Source organism: Mesocricetus auratus, unplaced genomic scaffold (assembly GCF_017639785.1).
Source record: "Mesocricetus auratus isolate SY011 unplaced genomic scaffold, BCM_Maur_2.0 Super-Scaffold_100033, whole genome shotgun sequence".
Lineage (NCBI taxonomy): Eukaryota > Metazoa > Chordata > Mammalia > Rodentia > Cricetidae > Mesocricetus > Mesocricetus auratus.
The window spans coordinates 12,660,267-12,686,253 of NW_024429213.1; the positions used below are offsets into that span (position 1 = coordinate 12,660,267).

The window sequence follows — 25,987 nt, forward strand, 5'->3', positions numbered from 1 at the left end:
TGCCCCATCTCAGTCCTGCTTTGAGCCCTGGGACTCCATGTGCTTACCTTAAGCACAGACACCAGGGTTCTGACCACACCCCCTGTCACACCCCATCATATCTTACCACCTATACTCACATGATTTATAAAGAATGCGGTCTCTGGGGCTCTTGGATCAGCTTTCCCGGTCCACCCTTTGGAGATTTGGGGCTGTAAGGGGATGGCCAGGGGTGGGTGATGAGAATCCTGTTCTTAGACCTCAAAGGAATAGGCCCTTATTCTTGTAAAGTAAGGGGAAGTAAACATAAATAAACTCAACAATTTATTTGATTGAAATCAAGTGACTTTATTGGAAACAGTGGTAAAGGGGAAGGAAAAACCAGTGAACTTGCTGGAAGGGCAATGTAGGTGTCCAGTCTGGTAGCCTGGAGAAGAATAATTTAGGGTTATGAAGAAAGTTCCAGCTCAGTTCTCTTTGTTGTCAGCCAGGGTAAGTTTTCCAAATAGATATTCAACCATGCCGTCATCTGGAGACCCCATCTGGCGCATGTTGGTCACGTAGCCACTTATCACCTTGAGGATCTCAATTTGCTTGTTCAGAAAATGGTTTTTCAGGAAGCTGCATAGATGGGCATCGCTCTTGCTAGCGGCTAGCTGCTGCAGGCCCACAAGGCTTTGGTTGGTGGTCAGCTCCAGTCGAAGGGCATACTCCATGGCTTTAAGGCCGCTGATCCAATCATCACGTTCTGGCTTGGTGATAGAACGGAGTGAGATGCGGCCACCACGCTGGTTTTGCAGTTCCAGGAACATCTCGGAGTGCGCAGAACACTCGTGCGACTTGTTCAGGAAGAAGCTTGCCAAGTTCTCCTGAGCCACATCTTCACGATCAAAGTAGAAGGCCATGGACAGGTAGACGTAGGAGTTACACAGCTGCATTTGGACAAGACGGTTAACAGCGGCCTCGCAGTCGAAGTGGTAGTTCTGTCGCACTTGAGATGGTGGCGAGACCATGGGTGGTGCCAAGACCATGGGTGGTGCCATAAACACCAATGGATAGGCAGGCGTAGCCCTTGAGGAGCGGAGTGGGCAGCGGTTGCGCTGGCGGCGACGAGACTTTCGCAGAAAACCCATGGTGAACGATAGATCCACCCGCAAGCTTGGGCTCCTGGCTGAACTAGCGGCAGAATCACAGAAAGTGATAATGGAGGCTCAGAACCGTTAGGAGGCGTTAGAACGTGAGTTCTAAGCTCCATAGCAACCCACGTGACTGCACTGATCATCTCACGTATACAGTATTCGAAAAGATATTAATAAAGTACAAACATTTTAACAAATCACCTCATTTATTTAAGTAAGCTATGTGAACACTGTTTACATGTGATTGTTTTGTTGATGAGGTGCTTTTCATGATTCCAGCAGTTAGTTATGTTTAACATTATAGAGTTTTGTTTTAGTGACAGCTCTTCTCAGTGACTCCAATGTGCATAAAAACGACATCCTTCAGTCTAATTTGTTAGATATTAGGATTGCTACAACATACTGTATTTCTGTACCTTCTCAAGTTTGTATTTGTAGTATGTTTTGTATGACTGTCTACTACCATGTCTCTAGTGTCCTTTAAAAATTCTTCAACAAATATAGATAATTATTTCTTGCAGAATTTTCATATAATTCAAATGTCAGCATGACTCTTTTATTCAAGCAACCATTAGACTATTACATGTTATAATCTGGGAGAAAAGAATATACAAAGGAAAATAGTTGTAGTGGTAAGCATAATCAGTGATATAAGTAGGGAATATTTAGAAACATGTTTTAATTTTGAAAATTTTCATGTATAATGTTAGTATTCAGGCATCTGTACTGGCCTGTCCTTGGTTTTCTGACAGGATATGCCCTCAGCTGAAGGAACATTCACTACCCTCCCTTAAAAGGGCCCAGGCCACCTCCCATCCTCCTCTCTTTCTTTCTCTCCTTATCTGTCTGTATCAGTCTGTCTGCCTGTCAGTCTGTCTCTGACACACATGCACACACACACACACACACACACACACACACACAAATACACACTTTCTCTCTGCCTCTCTGTCCTCTCTCCCATTACTCCTGTCCCTGGATGCAGGGCTCCCTGCTTTCCTTTTCTTTTCCCTAATAAAAAACCCTCCACTTGAACTCTGTTGCATGGCATCTTTCTTTTGTTGCTTTTTAAATATTATAATATATAAATACTCTTACATCCCATCTCTACTTCCTGTCTTACTTTGGACTTCTCCCCTGAACACTTAAATTTCACTTCTCAAATTCATGACCTGTTATTCTTTAATTATTATTGCTGTACACACTCATACTCATAAATACCACCTGTAAAGTCCATTTAGTGCTACTCTTATGTGTATGTATTTAGGACTGTCCACTTGGGATTGAACAACCAATAAGGGGGGTTATACCTGAGTAACACTGATAATCTCTCTCTCTCAATCTCTGTCTATCTGTCTCAATCTCTCTCTCTCGCCCTAGTCATTAATTGTCTATAGCTCTTCATCTAGGTGTGTGGCCTTTTGTGATTTACCCCTTCCACACTGGCATGGCAACTGTGCTGTCATAGTTTAGTTTTATTTTAGGCAACCACATTCATGAATGCAGTTTTCCTGTCACATACAGAGGACACTATGTTGTAACTGACATTCCAGTATAACACATGTTTTCAAAATCACATTTTTTCAAATGCACATGGATTCTGAATAAAGAAGAACCTTTATTTTGAGTTATATATAAACAAAAATTTAATCAAAATAAACCACCATAACAGATATCTGAAAACCTAAAAGTGTTTGGTGACCAACTGTTTCGGGATCCCGCCTGGGTCCCTTAGCAGCTTTCACCCCCAAATAACATGCAAGACACTATATTAATTATGAAGCTGTTGGCCATTTGCTTGGTTTCTAATTGGCTACTTCTGATTTGATTATTAACCCATAATTACTAATGTATATTTTATAAGAACATATCTTTTTGAGGACTCATTCGTGGGTGCCCATTGCTCCAAGGATATCACATGGAGAGAGCTCTCCTCACTACAATTCCCAGAAACCTCCTAGACTCCTAGTCCCACCTATCTTCTTTCCCTATTGGATAACAGTGCTTTATTCAAACCAATCAGACACACACTTACAGAATGAGGTCTCCCAACAACCAATAATACACATTTAAGCAAATCTGCTGTCATTGAGATCTCACTCTTGACTCCTGTTATTTGTCTGGTCCTTGTGATCTCCAGTGACACTATTCAGGTGTGATACACACGGTGTGGTTAGTGTAAAAGACAAGTCATATTGATTTCGCAGATTGGTGCGTGCTCAAATGATGAGAGTAGACAATGATCAAAGAGATCACTTGGGTGACCTAAATTTTAGTCAGGCATTGCAGTGTTTTCTTTTATAAATTAATTTTAGAATAAAATTATGGTTTTCATTATGCCATTTTTACTACACACATTGTTTCCCCGCCCCCGCCCTTCCTCTATCCTACTTATATCGACAGTGAGCTAATTCTAGAATATTTAAAGAATAACAAATATTTAAATACCAGAAAGTCAATAAATGGGTTAATGATCTGAGTACACAATTCGTAAAGAAGAAACATAAATGGCCACTTACAAAGACGTTCACTATTCTTAGGCGCCAAGGAAATAAAAATTTAAACTTCTTTCTATTATTCTCTAAGAAATCTCCAAAATGAATAGCTTTTCTGGAGGAACTTTGTCCTGCCTAGATGACTGACAAGCCTATTTTGATCAAGTCTTTCTAAGGGCAATAGTGTGCCTTTGATTTTTTTTATCTGACAAACTTCTGTTATATAGTAGTCATATAATCTTTAAGGCTCCTGGAGCCCTTTTTAGTTATATACTAATGAAGTTTTGAGCAGTTTTGGATGTCATGCTTTCTCATGGGACATGAGACAACACTCTCATCCTGTTCTTCTGATCAGTAATTAAAGCTATGCTCTTCTAGTCATTGATTTCATGAGAAGTTTATTATAAAGGAAAGGTCCAAATGCAGTGCCAGGTTACCCAGAGAAACCCAAACACCCTCCACTTGTCCCACTCCAGGAATGGACCACATGCTTGTTTGGTTCCTTGACTCCTGATCAAGGTCAGGGTTGGCCCCTATGTCGGGAAGGACAGAGACCGGGCTTCTTAAGGGGGTCCCTCATCCATCTAAGCAGAGTACACACAGGGAGGGGAGATAGTTCCCCCAGGTGAGCATGCCCTCAGCTCTGTGCCTGTTCTAAGGCACTTCAGGGAGGGCAAAAGTGCCCCTGGGCTGAGCCAAAAGGAAAAGAGGAAGTTCCACTCCTTCTCTTTCATGATTTATGTCACTTTTCCTGACCACTGATCCATAAACCCCACCATAGTCTGAAAAAAATTAAAACAACAACAACAACATCATAAACTGCTCCTGGGTTGAGCATGTGGGCAGGGGTATTGCTGCCTGGCAATACTACTTGGGCAGAATGAATTTTCCCTCTGTCCTGCACTTACCATAGAGACTTTAAGCAATATTCACTGGGTCCTTTTTAAAAGATTAAAGACAGCTGCTAAAAAGATTTTCTTCATCAACCAGTCAGCCCCAGATATTAAAAAGTTAAAAAATTCAAAGTATAAGTATGTCCCAGTTGCCTGAGATAGCTCAAAATGTGTTTAACAATTGGGACAAGGCCTTCCGCCTAAACTGAAAGCCATCATCATCTTCTGATGATGAAACACAGTTAGACTTACAGATACCCAGCAAGGCTTTGCTGTCCTACGCTCTGTCAGAAGAATATCTCCTAGTTGAACGATCTGCCTCCAGTCAAAAGATACAGTTGGACTATCTCAGATGGATAACAAAGATTCCTCGGGTTTTGGGAAGAATTCAAGCCCTGAAGACAGGCCCAACACCAAGGTTGCTACAATTATTCAACTCACCAGTTTAGCTAACCCATCCAGATTAAACAATGCCCAGTGACCATGGGCACAAAAAGAGAAATCACAGTCCATTTTCTCTGTCCTGAAGAGAAAGGATCTGGGTCCCCTGTCAGTCACACTGGAATACATGTCTCTTGTCTGTGCAGAGACCAGGGACCTCTGATTCTCTGTTATAAAATGACTATAATTCTCATGTGTTTTTAATAATCTGGGTCCATATATATATATATATAATGTATATATATATATATATATGCTGTACTGAAACAAAGAATCTCAGCAGTGCTCTTTTGTTCCGTCCTTGCTTAATCAGTGTCCTGACAGCTCTCCTGCATAATGACCTCATTTCCTGTCTTCCTGCAAATCAATCCCCTCGTGTGCTGCAGTGCATCTCTCTGTAGATTCATGGGATAACAAAGCCCTTGCTCTTGTAAAAGTGCTTCTGTTTTCACCGTATTCTTCACAGTCCATTACACATAGGAACATACATGCTGCTGCAGAGAAGCAAGCAAATTCATGCTTAACTTCTTTAATGTGAAAGGAATTTACATACAGCTGCAGTAGCAGTACATTGTTTTTTGCAAATATGCCATTGTGAGGTGTATTAGTCTCCAATGTGTTTTTTATTTTGAAAGGATGCCACTATAAGGCTTCAGTTATATGCTGTATTCTCCTATTCCATTTTTGTTCTATTTCTGTCCTAGAGCAACAGTGCTGCAATAATGACATCATGGATAGGCTTTTCTACAAGTCAGCCACCACTTCTATTATGATACATCTCTGTGACTTTCATAACATTCTACTTCCTGTTATAAAATCACTATAATTCTCATGTGTTTTAATAATCTGGGTCCATATATATATATACATATATATATATGCTGTACTGAAACAAACAATCTCAGCATTGTATGGATAATCATGCATGGTTTATTACAAATGCAATATATATACATATAAAATCAGTAGGAATAAAACATTACATTTTTTGCAAATGTTCCATTGTGATTTGTTTTAGTCATATGCACTTTTTTTGCACTGTATACAGCTTCTATTAAAGACACATATGCTGTGCCCTCCTGTGGTGATATTTTGTTTATGATCTGACAAATAAAGCTTGCGTGAAGATCAGAGTTGACAGCTAGACAGAATAGTCAGTTATTAATGATGTTTAGGTATTGTTGCCATAGTAGTACGCTGGGATGTCCAAATAGGTCATTGTACATGATTTTAATATCATGTGTATGTGTTTTGCAAGGATGTCACTTTGTACTGCTTCAGTAACAGATGTAAATGGGTCTGGGTGACAATAACTCATTTTGTCTCTATTAATTGAATGTTTTGTTCCTTGGTTTCTACATCCTCCCTGGAATTCAGCAGAGTGTGGTGCTGTGTGCTGCCTGGTAGGTAGTTTTCTGTGGATCTGTTTTCCTGGTCTGCTCAACTGGTGTATTCCCTGTGAATGCCTACTGGTGTTGGAGGCTGGGATAATTGGATGAGTAGGGGGAAAGAAGGTTGGAAGAGAAGATCTTTGTGGTCTGTTGGGGTGATGACAGAGAGGAAAGGGAGAGTGCTACAGGTTTTCTGCTACCAAGCTGGGGACAACTGGGTTTGGAGGTTTGAATGATAGGAGCAGTAGTAGAGGTTGTATGCATGAGAACAGCAGTACATAGACTTGAGTGCCAGGGCATATGGAAGAATACAGTGAAGAGTGTAATATAGCAAGAGCTTTGTAGTAACACTTGAACAATACAATTCTGTACTGGAACAGAAGATGAGATTATCTACAGAGAAGTGCATGTGGACAATGGTTGAACTTAAATGGAGTAGTAGAGCAGACCTTACACGTGTATAAATAAAGTCGTTCACTATGGCACCTTAAGAAAACACACACACATGTGGTGATTCACATTAGCAAAACCCAATGTTCTTCATCTGCAATGAAATCCAAATCCCACTTACAAAGAAGTGAACTGGTTTACAAACACAGCTGTGAAGCTGCTTACATCAGAACAGAAACACATAGAATCCTTGATGGGGGAAATCCTTCTGTGTATATGTTGTACTATTGATTGATGAGTAAAACACTGTTGGCAAATAGGGAAGCAATGTAGGTGGGACTAGAAGTCGAAAAGGATCCCGGGAAATGTTGTTAAGAACGGGGGTTGTCATGTGATCTTGGGAAGAGAGGACACAGGAGGCTGCATCCTTGGTAAGAGAAGTCCTTCTAAAAATATATAGATTAGCAATTCTAGGTTAATAGTTAAGTCAGAGCTAGCCAATGAGAAAACATAGAAAAAAGCCAACAGCTTCATAATTAATATACTGTCTCTTCTGTTATTTTGGGGCAGAGACAGTGGAGGGAACCATTTGGTTGGCAGGAAGAATACTTGTTACAAATCCTAAATGAATCAGGACTGTTAAGAACACAGTGGAAATTGTAGCAATTTTAAAGCAGCAACAACTTTGTGCTGTGGAGTAATCCCTCTGTACACTGAGCACATGTCACTATAATTGGTTTAGTAAACAAACTGACTGGCCAATAACTGAGCAGGATTAAGTTAGGCGGGAAAGGAGTCACCATGGAGACACAGAGAGGAAACAGGAGGTGCAAGATGAAAGAGAGGCAGCCACAAAGTGGAAATGGTCCAAATGTTCATCAAAAGAGGAGTGGATAAATGAAACGTCATGTTACCATACATAAGAGGAATGAAATGCAGATATACCCTGCACCATGGATGAGCTTCCAAAACATTGTGCTAAGTTAAGGAAGCCAGACACAAAACACCACATGTTGTATGATTACAGTATATGAAACATGGAGAATAGTCAAATCCACAGACACTGAGTGCAGATCAGTGACTCCCACAGGCTAGGGAGAGGAATGAATGAGGAGAAACTACTTAATAAGTAAAGGTTAATGCTTAAGAATAAGGGAATGGCTCTGGTGGAGCTCCCCATCTCTGGTGCAGTCCTCACCAGCAGGCAAGCATGTACCTGGACACTTTCTCTGTGGCCTGCCCTCCCCTCCAACTCCAGCTGAGCACATAGGCACAGATGCAAAGCACAACACTAGGACGAAAAGGCACCGGCACAAGCCTCACCATTTGGAAAAACAGGTGAGTAAAGGCTGGTGTAACAGTACATTCACCAACCGAAAGAGCAATGTGGCACCACCAGAACCCAGTGATTCTACAACTGCAAGACCTCAGCTTTGCAATGCAGCTGAAAGACAAGAAAATGAACTTTTAAAAAATGTACGAACATGATAGAAACTCTAAAGGAGGAAATGAAAATTTCTCTTAACGAAATTCAGGAAAAGGCAACAAAAATAAAAGAAATCAATAAATTCCTTAAAGAAAGCCAAGAAAAAATGATCAAAGATGTGAAGGAAACAGGTCAAGATTTGAAACTTGTAATAGCCATAAAAGCAAAACACAAAATGAGGGAATTATAGAAATGGAAAAATGGGGAACCAAACAGAAACTACAGATAGAAGCGTAAACAACATAACACTGGATGGAAGAGACAATATCAGGCATTGAAGATATGATAGAGAAAATAGATTCATCAGTCAAAGAAAATGTTAAAAATCAAATAAATTCCTAACACAAATCATCCAGGAAATCTTAGACACCATGAAGAGACCAAGCCTGGGAATAATCAGGATAGAAGGAGAAGAATTTCAGCTGAAGGCACAGAAAACATATTTTAAAAAGTCACAGAATAACACATTCCAAACCTAAAGATGGACATGCCTATAAAGGTAGAAGGTTACAGAACACCACTTAGTCCGGGCCAAAAAAAAGTCCTATCTCCACATAATAATCAAAAAACTGAAAATACAGAATAAAGAAAGTATTTTAAGAGCTACAAAGGAGAAAAGCCAGGTAACATAGAAAGGCAGACCTATCACAATCACACCTGACTTCTCAGTGGAGACTCTAAAAGCCAGAAAAGGTCCTGGACAGACATTTTACAAACAATAAGGGACCATGGATTGCAGAACAGAGTACTATAACAAGCAAAATTTTCAATCACCATAGACAGATAAAGCAAGATATTTCATAAAACACCAAATATAAACAATAACCATCCACAAATCCAGCACTTAAGAAAGTACTAGAGGAAAAACTCCAACCCAAGGAAGATAGCTATATCCACAAAAACAAAGGCAATATATAATCTCACAATAGCAAAACTCAAAGAAGGGAAACATACACACTACCACCACCACCACACAAGCCAAAAACTGACAGGAATGAATAATCACTGGTCAACAAAATCTCTTAATATCAGTGGACTGGATTCACTAGTAAAAAGACACAGGCTAACAAAATAGATGTGAAAACAGGATCCAACCTTCTTCTACACACAAAAAAAATACACCTTAACTTCAAAGACAGACATATCCGCAGAGGAAAGAGTTGGGAAAAAGTTTTTCTATCAAATGAGCCTAAAATATAAATCAGTGTTACTATCGTAATACCTAACAAAATAGGCTTCACTAAAATGAATCAAAAGTGATGGAACAGGGCATTTCATAGTCATCAAAGGAAAAATACATCAAGATAAAGTCTCAATTCTAAACATCTATCCCAAATGCAAAGACAGTCACATTTCTAAAAGAAATACTACTAAAGTTTAAATCACAAATCAAACCCAACACACTAATACTGGGAGACTTCAAAACTTCACACTCCCCAATGGACAGGTCTGCCAGACAGAAACTTTACAGAGAAATGAGGGAACTAGAATTCAATGAGAATGAATGCAAAACATACCCAAAATTATGGAACACAATGAAAGCAGTGCTAAGAAGAATGTTCATAGCAGTAAGCACCTACATAGGTGATCTAGAGAAATATCACACAAGTGAGTTAACAGCACACCTGAAATCTCTAGAACAAAAAGAAGCAAACTCACCAGGGAGGAGTAAATGACAGAAAATTATCAAACTCAGAGCAGAAATAAATAAATAGAAACAAGGAGAACAATACAAAGAAACAAAGATTTAGATCAACAAGATAGACAAACCCATATCCAAACATAAAAAGGCAGAAAGAGAATATCCAAATTAACAAAATAAGAAATGAAAAGAGGGACATAACCACCGATTCTGAGAAAATACAGAGAATCTTTAGGTCATACTTCAAAAACCTGTTCTCCACAAAACTGGAAAGTCTAAAATCTATAACACCTAAAGAAACAGAAACCCTCATTAAAACTCCCAGCAGAGTCCTTACCTATGAGGACGAGTACATTGGGTTGGGAAGGGAGGGGACAAGGGGGCAGGAGGAGGACTGGAAGGGCGAACTGTCATTGGAATTTCAATGAATTTTAAAAGAATAAATGAATTATTATTTTAGGTTTCAGGGTGGGGGAGGAGGGAGGGGAGAGGGAACTGAGAGTAACATGTATAAAAAGTAAATAAAAATGCGAAGAAAAAAGAAACACAACAAACACAAAATAAATATTTGTTAACAAGTAAAATAAAAAAAGACTCCCAACCAAATAAAAACTTAGAGCCAGATGGTTTCAGCACAGAATTCTGTCAGAATATCAAATAGCTAACACCAATACTCCTCAAATTATTCTGCACAACAGAAACAGAAGGAATATTGCCAAATTCTTTTAATGAGGTCACAGGTACACTGAAACCCAAGCCAAACAAATATGCAGCAAAAAAAGAATTACACACCAATCTCCCTCATGAACAATAATACAAAACTACTGTAACATACCATCAAACTGAATCTAAGAACACATCATAAAAAAAAACTCATCTACCATGATCAAGTTAGCTTCATTCCAGAGATGCAGGGATGGTTCAACATACAACAAACATAAATCTGTCAGTGTAACCAACCATATAAACAAACTGAAAGAAAAAAACCAAACTAAGCCAGGCGGTGGTGGCACACGCCTTTAATCCCAGCACTCAGAGGCAGAGGCAGGCAGATCGCTGTGAATTCAAGGCTGGGTTGGACCGACACCCTAGAAAACAATACAGAAAAATTCTGCCTCGTAAAAACCAAAAAAAAAAACCAACTATTGTGGTGATATATTATTTTTTATAAATGAAAGCTTTCCTGAGGATTGAGAAAACAAAATGAATCTCAAGCAGTAGAGATCAGACCTTGGTGATGCACAACTTTATTCCCAGCAGCCAGAAACTAGGTGGCGATGGTACTCACCTTTAGTCCTAGAACTAGGATCAAGAGGTAGAAGAATCTCTGTGAGTCCAAGGCCACCCAGATCTACACAAGATTAACCCAATACTAAAGAGAAACAGCTCACACAAAGATGATCTTAGCATCTGGGATCACATGCCTTATATCCCAGCATTAGAGGGGCATAAATGATATAAGCAGGGTCTTCAGGTGTCAGTATCAGATTCATTCCCAGCCATATTCAGGATAGGAAGACATTAAAGTATCAGGATCTCCAGCCAGGCTGAGGAGAGGCAGCAGTCTGAAGTTTGGTAGATCCAGGATTGCCTTTCAGTCTGAGACAGAGTAAGAGCTAGTCTCCAGAAGGTTTGTTTTCTGATCTTCAGCTTGAAGTTTGAAACTCAATGTCAGTCTCTGGGTCTGTTATTTATTGTGCAACACAAGATCATCTTATTACATGCCAAAAAAAACCTTTGACAAGAATCCAACACCCCTTCATGATAAATGTTTTGGAGCAACCAGGGATACAAGGAACATAGGTAACATAATAAAGGCAATATACAGCAAGCCAAAAGCCAACATCAGTCTAAATGGAGAGAAGCTAGGTGATTCCACTAAAATGAGGGGAAAGACAAAGCTGTCCACTCTTTCTATAGCTAATCAATATATTACACGAAGTTCTAGCTAGAGCAATAAGGCAACAAAAGAAGTCCAAGTAGACACAAATTGGAAGAAAGTAGTCAAACTTTCATTTTTAGCAGATGATATGGTAGTATAATAAGTAACCCCAAAAATTCTACCATGGAACTCCTACAGCTAATAAACACCTTTAGTAATGTGGCTGGATACAAGGTTAATTAAAAAATCATTATTCCTCCTATATACAGACTATAAATTGGCTTAGAAAAAAATCAGAGTAAACAAACACTTTAAAATAGCCACAAATAATATAGAATACCTTGGGGTAACTCTAACCAAACAAGTGAAAGACCTGTACGAAAAAAATTTTAAGTCTTTGAAGAAATAAATTGAGGAACAGTTTGGAAAATGGAAAGATCTCTCATGCACATGGATACATATGATCAACATAGTAAAAATAGCAATCTTACCAAAAGCAATATACAGATTCATTGCAATCCCCATCAAAATTTCCTCACAGGCCTTGAAAGAACAATACTGAAATTCAAATGGAAAAACAAAATACCAGGATAGGTAAAAACACACTCATGTGCACTAAAGTAACTTCCAGAGGTATCACCATCCCTGACTTCAATCTCTACTGTAGAGCTATTGAAATGAAAACAACTTGGTATTGGCACAAAAACAGACAGCTGGAACAATGCAATCGAATTGAACACTCTGACATTACTCCGCACACCTATAAACACCTGATTTTTTAATTATTAAATTTTTTCTTTTTAAGTTTAAATTTAGATTAGAAACATGGTTGGTTCACAAGTCAGTTCCAGGTCCCTCTCCCTTCCCCTCCTCTTCTCCTGTGCCCTTAACCCAACGCGTCCATTATCCCCTCATTTCACCAGGGAGGGTGAGGCCCACCATGGGGTTGTCCATAGACTGTCATTTCATCCAGGGCAGGGCCTAGACCCTCCTTCCTAGTGTTCAGGGTGAGAGTTCATCTCACATTGTTGGATGGGATTCCAAAGTCCATGTTTATAATTGGGATGAAAACTGATCTACTGCCCAAGACTCAATAGATTACCTAGGCCTCCTCACTGACACCCCATTCAGAGGGTCTTAATCTGTCCCATGTTTGATTCCCAGGCATCAGTCTGGGATTCAAGAGTTAAGCCTTGTCAGGTCAGCTGTTTCTGGGGTTAAATCAGCCCAGTCTTAAAGTCTTTGGTCAACAGTCCTCCCTCTCTGTTAATGGCTTTCTTGAGTTCAGCTCAGTACTTAGCCATGGGAGTCTGCCTTTCTTCCATCAGCCACTGAATGAAGGTTCTGTTTCCCAGACTCTCTGGCCATGGCATTCCCAGATCTATGTCTAAAATCCATATATGAGAGAGTACATGCCATGTTTCTCTTTTTGTGACTGCGTTACCTCACTCAGAATGGTTTCTTCTAGTGTTATCAATTTGCCTGCAAAACTCAGGATTCCATTGTTTTTTTACGCTGAATAGTACTCCATTGTGTAAATGTACCACATTTTCTCTATCCACTCTTTGGTTGAGGGGCATCTAGGTTGCTTCCAAGTTCTGGCTGTTACAAATAATGCTGCTATGAACATAGTGGAACAGACTTCCTTGTTGTATGAATGGGCATCTTTTGGATATATGCCTAAGAGTGGAGTTGCTGGGTCTTGTGGTACGTTTATTCCCATTTTTCTGAGGAATCTCCATACTGACTTCCAAAGTGGTTGAACCAGCTGGCACTCCCACCAGCAATGGAGGAGTGTTCCCCTTTCACCACATCCTCTCCAGCATAAATTGTCCTTGATGTTTTTTATTTTAGCCATTCTGACAGGAGTGAGATGGTATCTCAGAGTTGTTTTGATTTGCATTTCCCTGATGGCTAAGGATGTTGAGCACTTTCTGAAGTGCCTCTCAGCCATTTTAGACTCCTCTATTGAAAATTCTCTATTTAGTTCTGCAGCCCAGTTTTTAATTGGATTCTTTGGTGCTTTGGAGACTTGCTTCTTGAGTTCTTTGTAAATTTTGGAGATCAACCCTCTGTCAGATGTGGGGTTAGTGAATATTTTTTCCCATTCTGTGGGCTGCATTTTTGTCTTGCTGACTTGTGTCCTTTGAATTAGAGAAGATTCTCAGTTTCAGGAGTTCCCCTTTATTAATTGATGATCTCACTGTCTGTGCTAATGGCGTTATGTTCAGGAAGCTGTCCCCTGTAACAATTCATTCAAGGGTACCACCCACTTTCTCTTCTAAGATGTTCAGTGTTGCTGGATTTATGTTGAGGTCTTTGATCCATTTGGATTTAAGTTTTGTGCATGGCGATAAACATGGATCGATCCGCAGTCTTCTACATGCCAGCCTCCAGTTATAACAGCACCATTTGTTGAAGATGCTTTTTTATTCCATTGCATATTTTTAGCTTCTTTGTCAAAGATGAGATGTTCATACGTGTGTGGGTTAATATCAGGGTTTTCAATTTGATTCCATTGGTCTACCTGTCTGTTTTTGTGCCAATACCAAGGTATTTTCAGGACTATAGCTCTATAATAGGGCTTGAAGTCAGGGATGGCGATGCCTCCAGATGTTGCCTTGTTGAACACAGGTGTTTTGGGTATCCTGGGTCTTTTGTTTTCCATACAAAATTCATTATTGTTCCTTCAATGTCTATGAAGAATTGTGTTGGGATTTTAATGGGGATTGCATTGAATCTATAGATTGCTTTGGCAGGATTGCCATTTTTACTACATTGATCCTATCCATCCGAGAGCATGGGAGATCTTTCTATTTTCTGATGGCTTCTTTAATTTCTTTCTTAATGATTCAACGTTCTTGATATAGAGGTCTTTCACTTGGTTGGTTAGTGTTACCCCAAGGTAGTTTATGTTGTCTGTGGCTATTGTAAAGGGTGATGTTTCTCTGGTTTCTTTCTCAGCCCTTTTATCATCTGTATATAGTAGTGCTACTGATTTTCTTGAGTTGATCTTGCAGCCTGCCACTTTGCTGAAGGTGTTAATCAGCTGTAAGAGTTCCCTGGTAGAGTTCTTTGGGTCATTTATGTAAACTATCATATCATCTGCAAACAGTGAAAGTTTGACCTCTTCTTTCCCAAATTGTATCCCCTTGATCCCCTTTTGATGTCGTATGGCAATGGCTAGAACTTCAAGTACCATGCTGAAAAGGTATGGAGAGAGTGGACAGCCTTGTTTTGTTCCTGATTTTAGAGGAATTGCATTGAGTTTCTGTCCATTAAGTTTGATGTTGGCTGTTGGTTTACTTTATGTAGCTTTTATTATGTTTAGGTAAGTTCCTGTTATCCCAGATCTCTCCAAAACCTTTATCATGAAGGGGTGTTGGATTTTTTTCAAAGGCTTTTTCAGCATCTAGTGAGATGATCATGTGATTTTTGTTTTTCAGCTTGTTTATATGGTGGATTATGTTGATGGATTTTCGTATGGTGAACCATCACTGCATCCCTGGGATGAAACCTACTTGATCGTGGTGAATGATTGTTTTGATGTATTCTTGGATCAGATTTGCCAGTATTTTATTGAGTATTTTTGCATCAATGTTCATGAGGGATATTGGTCTGAAGCTCTCTTTCTTAGTTGTGTCTCTATGTGGATTGGTGATCAAGGTTATTAAAGCCTCGTAGAAAGAGATGGAAATGACCCTTCTGCCTCTATTGCGTGGAATATTTGAGAAGAATTGGTATAAGCTGTTCTTTGAATTTCTGGTAGAATTCTGCACTGAGGCCATCTGGACCTGGGCGTTTTTTGGTTGGGAAACACCTGATTTTTTGAACAAAGAAGACAAAATGATATAGTAGAAAAAAGAAAGCATCTTCAACAGATGGTTCTGGCATAACTGGATGTCAGCATGTAGAAGACTGCAATTAGATCCATATCTATTTCCATGCAAAAAATTCAAGTTTGAGTGGATATAAGACCTAAACACAAATCCAGTTACACTGAACCTCATAAAAGGAGATATCCTTGAATACATTCGCACAGTAGACACCTACCTGAATGTAACACCAGTATCACAGGCACTAAGAACAATAATCAATACATGGGAACTCCTGAAACTGAGAAGCTTCTTTAATGCAAAAAACATGGTAAATGAAACAAAACAGCAGCGTACAGAGTGGGAAAATATCTTCATCAACCTCTCATCTGACAGAGGGCTGATCTGCAAGATATATAAACTCAAAAACATCCAAATACCAACTAATCCAATTAAAATGGAGTACAGATCTAAACAGAGAATTCCCAACAGAAGAATCCCAAATGGCTGAAAGACCTTTGAGGAATAGCTCTACATCCTGAGTCATCAGGGAAATGTAAATCACAACAGCTCTGAGATACCATATTACTGTCAGAATGGCTAAGCTCAAGAACACTGATGATATGCCAGGCTGTGGTGGCACATGACTTTAATCCCCGCACTTGGGAGGCAGACATAGGCAGATCTCTGTGAGTTCCAGTCTGGTCTTCACAGTGAATTCCAGGAGAGCCAGGAAATCAACAGAGAAACCCTGTCTCAAACAACAAAAACAAAACCCCACAGAGGACAGTTTATGCTAGAGGGGATGTGAATTAGAAGAAACATTCCTCCATTGCAGGTGGGAGTGCAAACTTGTACAGCCACTTTGGAAATCAATTTGGAACTTTCTCAGAATTGATAATCAATCTATATCAAGACCCAGGTATACTAATCTTGAGCATATACCCAAAGGTTGCTCAATCCTACCAAAAGTAGGCCACTTACTCAAATATGTACAAAGCAGAATTATTCATAATAGCCAGAACCTGGAAACAACCTAGGTGCCTCTCAATCAAAGAATGAATGCAGAAAATCTGATACATTTACACAATGTAGTATTCTCAGTGGTAAGAAAAAAATGACATCATGAAATTTTCAGGTAAATGATTCCAACTCGAAAAACAAACCTCTTGGTTAAAGTAACCCAGACCCAGAAAGACAAACATGGTATGTACTCACTCACAAATGGATGTTAGATATAACCAAAAGATAACCAGGCTACAATCCACAGCCCCATAGAAGCTAGGTAACAAGGAGAACCCTAAAGGGGGACATATGGATCCTCCTAGAAAGGGGAAATAGATAAAATCTCCTGGGTAAACTGGGGGCAGTGTGTTGAAAGAAGAGATGGGGAATGAGAACTTGAGGGCACTGGAGAGACAAATTGGTACAAAATATAAAAGTGGCCACAATCTTCAATGTTCTGTTAGCTTGTTCTTAAAATACAACATCATGAGCTTCTGCTCACTGTGTTTGCTTTGGTGTTCGCTTCTTCATGTGCGTAAATTATGACTTGTCACAGTAATGTTGTCAGGACATTACTGAGTACAAGAGTGCTTCTGATTTGGAAATGATATCCGGCTGCTCTAGGAAGCCAGTCACCTGGTATTGATACAGAAATATCAGCTGAAGGACACCACAACACATGGACCTCATTTGTGCTCCAGTGAATACACAGACAGCTCCCAAAAATCTTACAATATATTACACACAAACTGGGACCCTCCTCTCCACAACGGGGGGGGGACAGGCTGGAAATTACTGTGTAGTTCAAAACCATCACTCACAGAATCAGGAATCAACAATAGTACACTGAGAGCTGTGGTTATTTGCTGTACATCAGAACTGACAGCCTCGCCTTTCCAAACTATGGTTTAAATGTCACCTCCTTAGGGAAGTATTTATGAATTCCAGGTATAAAGTTTGCACCCCTGATTATGTTCTTTCAGAGTACCAAACAGGCTATATTGTCTTCCTTATTGCTTCACTGCTTCTCTCCCAAGTTAGACTGAAATCTGTTAGGGTTGAACCACATCTTATATCTTCACCACAGATCCTTAGATCTCTACACATAGCTGCTGTACAATGTTACCCCTGTACAAAGCAGACAGTTTCCTCAAGCATCTTGCATGCTTGCCTCATGGTTGAATCATGATTATCAATCATGTTCAGTACATGCTAACAAATGAGCAGTAATCTGCCACTTTGTGCAGGGCTGCAGGGCACTTATGAACTTGGTACAGGTGGGTGAGGAAAAAGCAGCTTAACCTGGCCTGTCTCTGCATTTTGAACTAAGTAGGAGCTCCTTCAAATCATCACTCATTATTCACATTCACATAATGTGACAAATGCTTGAAGGACAAAGGTAGAAATACAAAATCCCATAAGTGAATTTAGGGATAGGAGAGTGAACAGCTATACTGCTGCTGCTGAACAAAATTTGATGAATTATTTATGGAACATGGGTTTGTCTGTAAATATTAGCCATATTTTCCTGATGAATCCCATCACCACTGTATTTGTGATGCCTCAAATGTAAGCTGCATACCTACTGATAACACTGAGACAGCAAAGTCTACGGTGAATGTTCTTGACTGTGCATTTGACTTTGTTAGGCTGGAACTTGGAAATCATCAACACAAACCTTATACTGGTTGGTTCCTACTAGTCTATATTTCCCACATCGATGCTAACTTTTATAATAGAATTCTTCCATTTGATGATTGTCTTCAATTAATGAGTCTCTATGGCACATTGATGGGTCACAATCAGAGTTTTTTAAAGAAAAGAATGAAAGGAAAGTTCAGAGTGTGCTGAACAGATTGTGTTAAGTGCTCTTCAGAGCATTTTGTTTTATTTCTACAGTTGTGAGTGCCCCATCTCAGCACAGAAAATGTATTATAAATACAGCTCTTGCCAAACGGTTTTGAACACTGGTGCTACTCAACACTTGCTCAAGTCTCACTGAGATATAAAAGAAAACCCCACTTTTCTTTCAGAAGAGAAAAATGTCTTTAACATTGTATAATGTCAAAGTAGTTTTCAAGAGCAGAAGAGAACATAGGTATTGTAATGGAACTTAAATGAGAGCTTACAAAAGCATATTAAACTAATGGCTCAGTAATGCCTCCAAAGTAGTTATAATTAAAAGAAAGGTGGTAACTGCATGAAGTCTGGGAAATGACGACCCTTGGAGGGCAGGGCTACTGTGTTTTGCAGGGGATATGCTACACTTAAAGACCATACTGAAATTATAGAAATTTGTTTCATCCTGGGAAGCTGCTATGCCTCCCATCCAGTAGGTATATTTAAGAGCAGTAAAGAATTCTAACTATATCGTTGAAGTAGCAAATCTATCAGATCACCATAAACACATTCATTGAATCTTTTCTATTGTCAAAAGCTGAGCAGGGTCATGCCTAACTAGTACTTGGATGAAAGGATTCTATTAATAAAAGTATAACAAAAACATTTATGACAATTCTTCTCCTTTATTGTAAATAATTTAAGTTGACAAGGAAACATGTGAAATTGAAGAGATTATTCAAAAACATACCTGGAAACCCAGTGGGTACATATAATCAAGGGAAAATATGCTTTTGCTTCCGGGGGAGCTGGGGTCCAGTCCCTAGCAGCACAAGACTCGAAGGGAAAGTTAGGAAGTAAAAGACAATCACACATTCTCTTGATGGTTTCCTTCAGACTTTGTCTTTATTTTTTGTATTCTCTCTCTTCTTTATTTATTTTCCTGGTGATTTCTTTCCCTCATTCTTGATGTTTTCCTGATAACTCCTTCTAAGTCTCTTGCTCTTGATGTTTCCCTTCTAATCCATTTTAACTCTTTCTAATTCTATTCTTTCTCTTATAGCTTATATGCCCCAGAAAAATCTTTCAGGCAATATAAAAATTACAGTGTGGTTGCATTCTCTTTTTTTCAAGTGGATGGATACAAGTAGTAAACAGCCAGTTTTCACATCCATTACATGACTATGTACTACAGGGGAAAATAAATTCCCCAAGAACCCACGTCTATTCATACCCAAGCAACTTATTATAGATTAACAATTTGGGCAAGCAAGATATTCTTCTCAGTCGGGACTTTTACTGACAGGCTGTGTTTTGAAGTTGCAAAGAAAGAGCAAACTACTTTATTGCTCATCTTGAAAGGTAAACTTACAAGGAAACTTAAAGGAATCATAAACCTAAACATTGATATATGAAAAAGAATCAGTCAGCTCTACTTGAAATCTTTAGGGTGCATACCCCCTCATATATTTTTATATTAGGAAACTGAAGATAGAAATGAGTATGAAGCATTAATCATCACCCTTGGACATCAACCAATCCTAGCAAGAAAAGTCCATCACCTGGTAATTACTTGGCTCTTTGTTCCCTGAACGTAACAAGTTTCTCAATCAGCTATGTGCCTTTCTAAAACTTTAGATTGTCTTCTGTAGTTTTTTACCTCAAAGCTGTTTAACAAAAACATCTTAGTCTATCTTTGTTATTTTCAAATAACAATGGTACCCTCTGAAACCTGTGAATACATCTCTCAACATTAAGGAAAGGGAATTCTGCTAGCTGGACTACTGGGACTCATTAGTTTTCCTTAACCATTAACCTAAGCCACAGTCTATACCACAGAAATAGGATGACATAGGGGTTCAGAGGGGATCAGGGCAGGAGGGGAGAGCGAGGGAACTGGGATTGACATGAAAAACAAGCTGGTTTCTAATTTAAATAAAAGTAACATAGAAAAAATTAAAAAACAAAAAGAAAAAAGAGCATGGGAAAAGGAAAATATAATCCTGTTTTACACAGAATACATTAGTCTCATACTCCATCAATGGATATTGCTCTTAAAACATGTTTTCTGTTTTCTACTTTAGTCATCTGTATGCAGATTAACACTTATGTTTCTGAATAAGGAATGCTTATTGGTGATGGCTGCAACAGAGGGGCTTTAAATGACCATATGGGTGCTCAATCACTAGTAACTTCTTTGAACTTGTCATATTTTGTACACTGTTTATAAATTGTATTTTTACATAACTAAGATTTTAATATTTTATTTAATTTAGAAACAATCTTATTTTATGTATCAATCCTAGTTTCCTCTCCCTTTCATCCTCCTGTGGCTCCCAACAAAGCACCATCCCACTCCCCATCCACTCCCCAGGGTGTGCAAGGTCTTCATGGGAGAATCATCCAAGTATGTCACATCCAGTCCTTCCAGACCCCAACCTCTGGTGACCCCAGCTTCAGGTGAGCTTGGGTCCCCTGGGACCACCCTCCATTCCCCGCCCATCACCCACTCTCTCAATTATCTGGGGCCCAGCTCCTGGCACCCAGAGGAACCGCCCACACAGGAAAGACACCACTCCTTCCAGGCCCCACCCTCTTGTGTCCCCAGCTTCAGTTGAGCTTGGGTCCCTCTGGGACAACTCCCCTGTCCATCACCCACTCCCTCAATTTTCTGTGGCTGCTCCTGGCACCAGAGTATCTGCCCGCACAAGAAAGGCATCAGCCCTTCCAGAAACCACCCTCCGGCATCCATGGCTTCAAATTCAGGAAAGAAGGAGACCATTGGAGATTGAAAGACCACACCTGCACCCACTAGAAAGAAAAGATGGGAAGAAGACAGAATAAGAGCTCACTCAGCAATAGAAAGACCAACATGGCTCCACCAAAATCTAGTGACATAAATCCAGCAAGTGCTGAAAATCACCACATAAATGAAGCAGAGGAGACACACCCTAATAATTATTTTATGAAAATTATAGAGGCCCTCAAAGAGAAAACAAGGAAATACCTTAAGGAAATAGAAGAAAAAACAAACAAAAATACAAGAAATGGAGGAAAAGGCAAACCAAAAAAATTCAAGAATAAACAAATCTCTCAAAGAATCTAAAGAGTACCAAGAATGAAACAAAACAAATGAAGGAAACAACTCAAATAGTTGAAGGATTGAAAGCTGAAATAGAAACAATAAAAAAAACACAGAATGAGGGGATGCTCGAAATAGAAATGCTGGAGTATATCACAGCAGAAAAAAATAACAATGAAATCTTGGAATTTGCAGGCAAATGAATGGCACTAGAAGAAACCATCCTGAGTGAGGTAACCCAGTCACAAAAAGACAAACATGGTATGTACTCACTCATATATGGATTTTAGAAATGTATCAGGATAGTGCCAGTCTGGACTTCCACTGACAGAGAATCTGGGAAACAGGAAAGAACCTAAGAGATATGCATGGTACCCCAGAGAAGAGGAATGAGGCAAGATCTTCTGAACAGATTGGGAACAAGGCAAGGGGGGGTGGGATTTGGGAGGTATAGAGGGGGAGAAGAGGAAGATAGAGTAGGTCATGGGGGAACAGAAAGGTTGAGTGGGGGGTAGAATACGGAGAGAATATGATGAGAAACACCATAATAGAGGGAGGCATAGGTTAGAAGAGAGATCTGGCACCAGTGAGACCTCTAGTGATCTAAAGGGATGACACCAACTTGCAAGCTCAGCAATACTGGAGAGACCACCTTAAATCCCCATTCCTGATAATGATCTTAAGGTATACCCTATATGCCATCCTAGAACCTTCGTCCAGTGACTGATGGAAGCAGAGGCAAACACCCACAGTTAAACACTGAACTGAACCCAAGGAACCCAGTGACAGAGAGAGAGGAGCAATGAGCAAATTGGCAAAGAATGGGCTGGCAAACCAGCAGAGACAGCTGATCTGAACGAGGGGGGAGCTCTTGGACCCCAGAGCGACAGCTGGGAGGCCAGCATGGAACTGACTGATCCAGACCCCTTGAGTGTAAGAGTTAGTGAGAAGGCCTGGGTAATCTATGAGGCCCTGGGCAGTAGATCAGTGTTTATCCCTGGCATACTATTGGACTTCATGTGTCCATAACACAAAGAGGGATGCTGTCTCAGCCTGGATTCTTAGGAGAGTGCCTGAACCCTGCCCTGAGTCAAATGATGGACTCTGGGGATCCCCTATGTGGAAGGAAGTGGGGATTGGGTGGGAGGCTGGGGGGATGGTGTGGGGCTGTATGGGAGTAGGGGAGAGAGAGGGAAATGGGATTGACATGTGAAGCAAGTTATTTAAAATTAAAGTAATAGAAAAGTTAAAAAATAAATTTAAAAAAAGTATGTCACATCATTTGGGAAAGGCCCTAGGCCCTCCCCTGTGTACCTAGGCTGAGAGAGTAGCCTTCTATGCGGAATGGGCTTCCAAAGTCCATTTGTGCACTACGGATAAATACTGGTTCCACTGGCAGAAGTCCATAGATTGCCCAGGCCTCCTAACTGACACCCACACTGAGGGGGCCTGGTTTGGTCCTACACTGGTTCCCCAGCTGTCAGACTGGACTGTGTGAACTCCCACGTGCTCAGGTCAGCTGTTTCTGTGGGTTTCCTCAGCATGAACGTGATCCCTTTGCTCATCACTCCTGCCTCTCTACAACTGAATTCCACTTTGACTCAGTGCTTAGCTATGGGTGTCTGCTTCTGCTTCATCAGCTACTGGATGAAGGATCTAGGATGGCATCTATGGCAGTCATCAGTCTCATTATACGGGAAGGGCTTTTAAGGTAGCCTCTCTACTATTGCTTAGATTCTCAGTTGGGGTCATGCTTGTAGATCTCTGGACATTTCCCTCGTGCCAGATTTCTCTTTAAACGTATGATGGCTCCCTCTATTAAGGCATCTCTTTTCTTGCTCTCCTCTATTCTTCCCCCATACTCAATCTTCCTGATTCTTCATGTTCCCCACCACACTCCTCTTCTCTCATTCTCCTTCTAATCCAACCCTCCCCTCCCCCAATCTCCCACAACTAAGTTTTGAAGCACTGGAGGCTAATGAACTAAAAATACTGTCATCTTATACACACTCGCTTATTTTGCATGGTCTCGTTTGAGATGTGGTCATTACAATCTTGATATTTTTATGCCAGGAAACACCAGAAAAAATGACTCAAACATCCAAAAAAGAAATGTATTGGCAAAATAAGATTATGTCAGTAATCTTTTGCGTAACCTTTGTGGCAAACCCCAGTAAAATACACTATCCTTGAGAAATTATGACTGCCCTCGGTATTGATTGTCAAAAAGGAAACAGGGGCAGTTTTTATTTTATTCATATATGTATAAAAAATATAGATATCAAGAGAATTGTCTCAAGAACAGAGTTTTGGAAAAAGGGAAATTTATGAGAGTCAAAAAATTACTGTATTAATGTATGCTATTATTTTCAAATTTCATTTATATTGTTAGCATTAGTATCTTTTTTACTAAACCATAAAGAAATAAAGAGTAATGTGGCTATTTCTATTTTTATTTGAGAAAATATAAACTAATGGATCTAAAAGAATCAGGTATAAAGTGTGGAATTATAGTCTTTTTGTGTCCCATTGCCACACAGACACCAAATGATACAAGGTATGATGCCTCATTTATTTAGAAATTTTGAAGCTCAAAAGTTAAAACTGAAACTAAGGTAGAAACACTGACTCATCCAATGAGTGAAAGAAAGATCAGACATCCCAGTTCTGGGAGTAGCCATGCACTGATATTCTGCCTTGCTTACAAGCACATGTGAATAAGAGGAGTCAAGATAAATTTATCACCGGAAGGGTGTACAAACCACAAACCAAACTGGGTATGTTTCAATATCTAGCAATACCTAGGACATTTGCTGCTGAGCCCTTAGCAGTGAAACAGAATTTGGAGTCTATCACTGAATAATGCCTGAGGTCTAACATCCTGGTTTTTCTTTTATAATCCATCCCAACCACACCCTCCCTTCTCTCCACTCCTCCCAGTTTCCCTGCCTCCCCTCTCCCCCACATCCACTGCTTGTTTTAAATCCCTGCCCCATCTCAGTCCTGCTTTGAGCCCTGGGACTCCATGTGCTTACCTTAAGCACAGACACCAGGGTTCTGGCCACACCCCCTGTCACACCCCATCATATCTTACCACCTATACTCACATGATTTATAAAGAATGCGGTCTCTGGGGCTCTTGGATCAGCTTTCCCGTTCCACCCTTTGGAGATTTGGGGCTGTAATGGCCAGGGGTGGGTGATGAGAATCCTGTTCTTAGACCTCAAAGGAATAGGCCCTTATTCTTGTAAAGTAAGGGGAGGTAAACATAAATAAACTCAACAATTTATTTGATTGAAATCAAGTGACTTTATTGGAAACAGTGGTAAAGGGGAAGGAAAAACCAGTGAACTTGCTGGAAGGGCAATGTAGGTGTCCAGTCTGGTAGCCTGGAGAAGAAAAATTTAGGGTTATGAAGAAAGTTCCAGCTCATTTCTCTTTGTTGTCAGCCAGGGTAAGTTTTCCAAATAGATATTCAACCATGCCGTCATCTGGAGACCCCATCTGGCGCATGTTAGTCACGTAGCCACTTATCACCTTGAGGATCTCAATTTGCTTGTTCAGAAAATGGTTCTTCAGGAAGCTGCATAGATGGGCATCGCTCTTGCTAGCGGCTAGCTGCTGCAGGCCCACAAGGCTTTGGTTGGTGGTCAGCTCCAGTCGAAGGGCATACTCCATGGCTTTAAGGCCGCTGATCCAATCAACACGGACTGGCTTGCTGATAGAACGGAGTGAGATGCGGCCACCACGCTGGTTTTGCAGTTCCAGGAACATCTCGGAGTGCGCAGAACACTCGTGCGACTTGTTCAGGAAGAAGCTTGCCAAGTTCTCCTGAGCCACATCTTCACGATCAAAGTAGAAGGCCATGGACAGGTAGACGTAGGAGTTATGCAGCTGCAGCTGGACAAGACGGTTAACAGCGGCCTCGCAGTCGAAGTGGTAGTTCTGTCGCACGTGAGATGGTGGCGAGACCATGGGTGGTGCCATAAACACCAATGGATAGGCAGGCGTAGCCCTTGAGGAGCGGAGTGGGCAGCGGTTGCGCTGGCGGCGACGAGACTTTCGCAGAAAACCCATGGTGAACGATAGATCCACCCGCAAGCTTGGGCTCCTGGCTGAACTAGCGGCAGAATCACAGAGAGTGATAATGGAGGCTCAGAACCGTTATGAGGCGTTAGAACGTGAGTTCTAAGCTCCATAGCAACCTACGTGACTGCACTGATCATCTCACGTATACAGTATTCGAAAAGATATTAATAAAGTACAAACATTTTAACAAATCACCTCATTTATTTAAGTAAGCTATGTGAACACTGTTTACATGTGATTGTTTTGTTGATGAGGTGCTTTTCATGATTCCAGCAGTTAGTTATGTTTAACATTATAGAGTTTTGTTTTAGTGACAGCTCTTCTCAGTGACTCCAATGTGCATAAAAACGACATCCTTCAGTCTAATTTGTTAGATATTAGGATTGCTACAACATACTGTATTTCTGTACCTTCTCAAG

The 25,987-nt window shown here is 40.2% G+C and overlaps 1 protein-coding gene across 2 annotated transcripts; it reads right to left on the reverse strand.

Annotated features, from left to right (window-relative positions):
* Positions 1-310: 310 nt before the first annotated feature.
* LOC121135241 (ferritin heavy chain-like) lies at positions 311-25,654 on the reverse strand. Of its 2 annotated transcripts, none has more exons than XM_040733738.1 (2): positions 25,473-25,654; positions 311-1,028 (listed from the first exon to the last, which is right to left on the reverse strand). In XM_040733738.1, exons 1-2 carry the CDS (start codon positions 25,554-25,556, stop codon positions 447-449), a joined length of 666 nt encoding a protein of 221 aa, XP_040589672.1. In that variant the 5' UTR covers positions 25,557-25,654; the 3' UTR covers positions 311-446. The 2 variants fall into 2 exon arrangements, with proteins under 2 accessions (XP_040589672.1, XP_040589673.1); XM_040733739.1 differs by having other exon boundaries at positions 311-971; positions 25,434-25,654.
* Between the last annotated feature and the right edge of the window lie 333 nt (positions 25,655-25,987).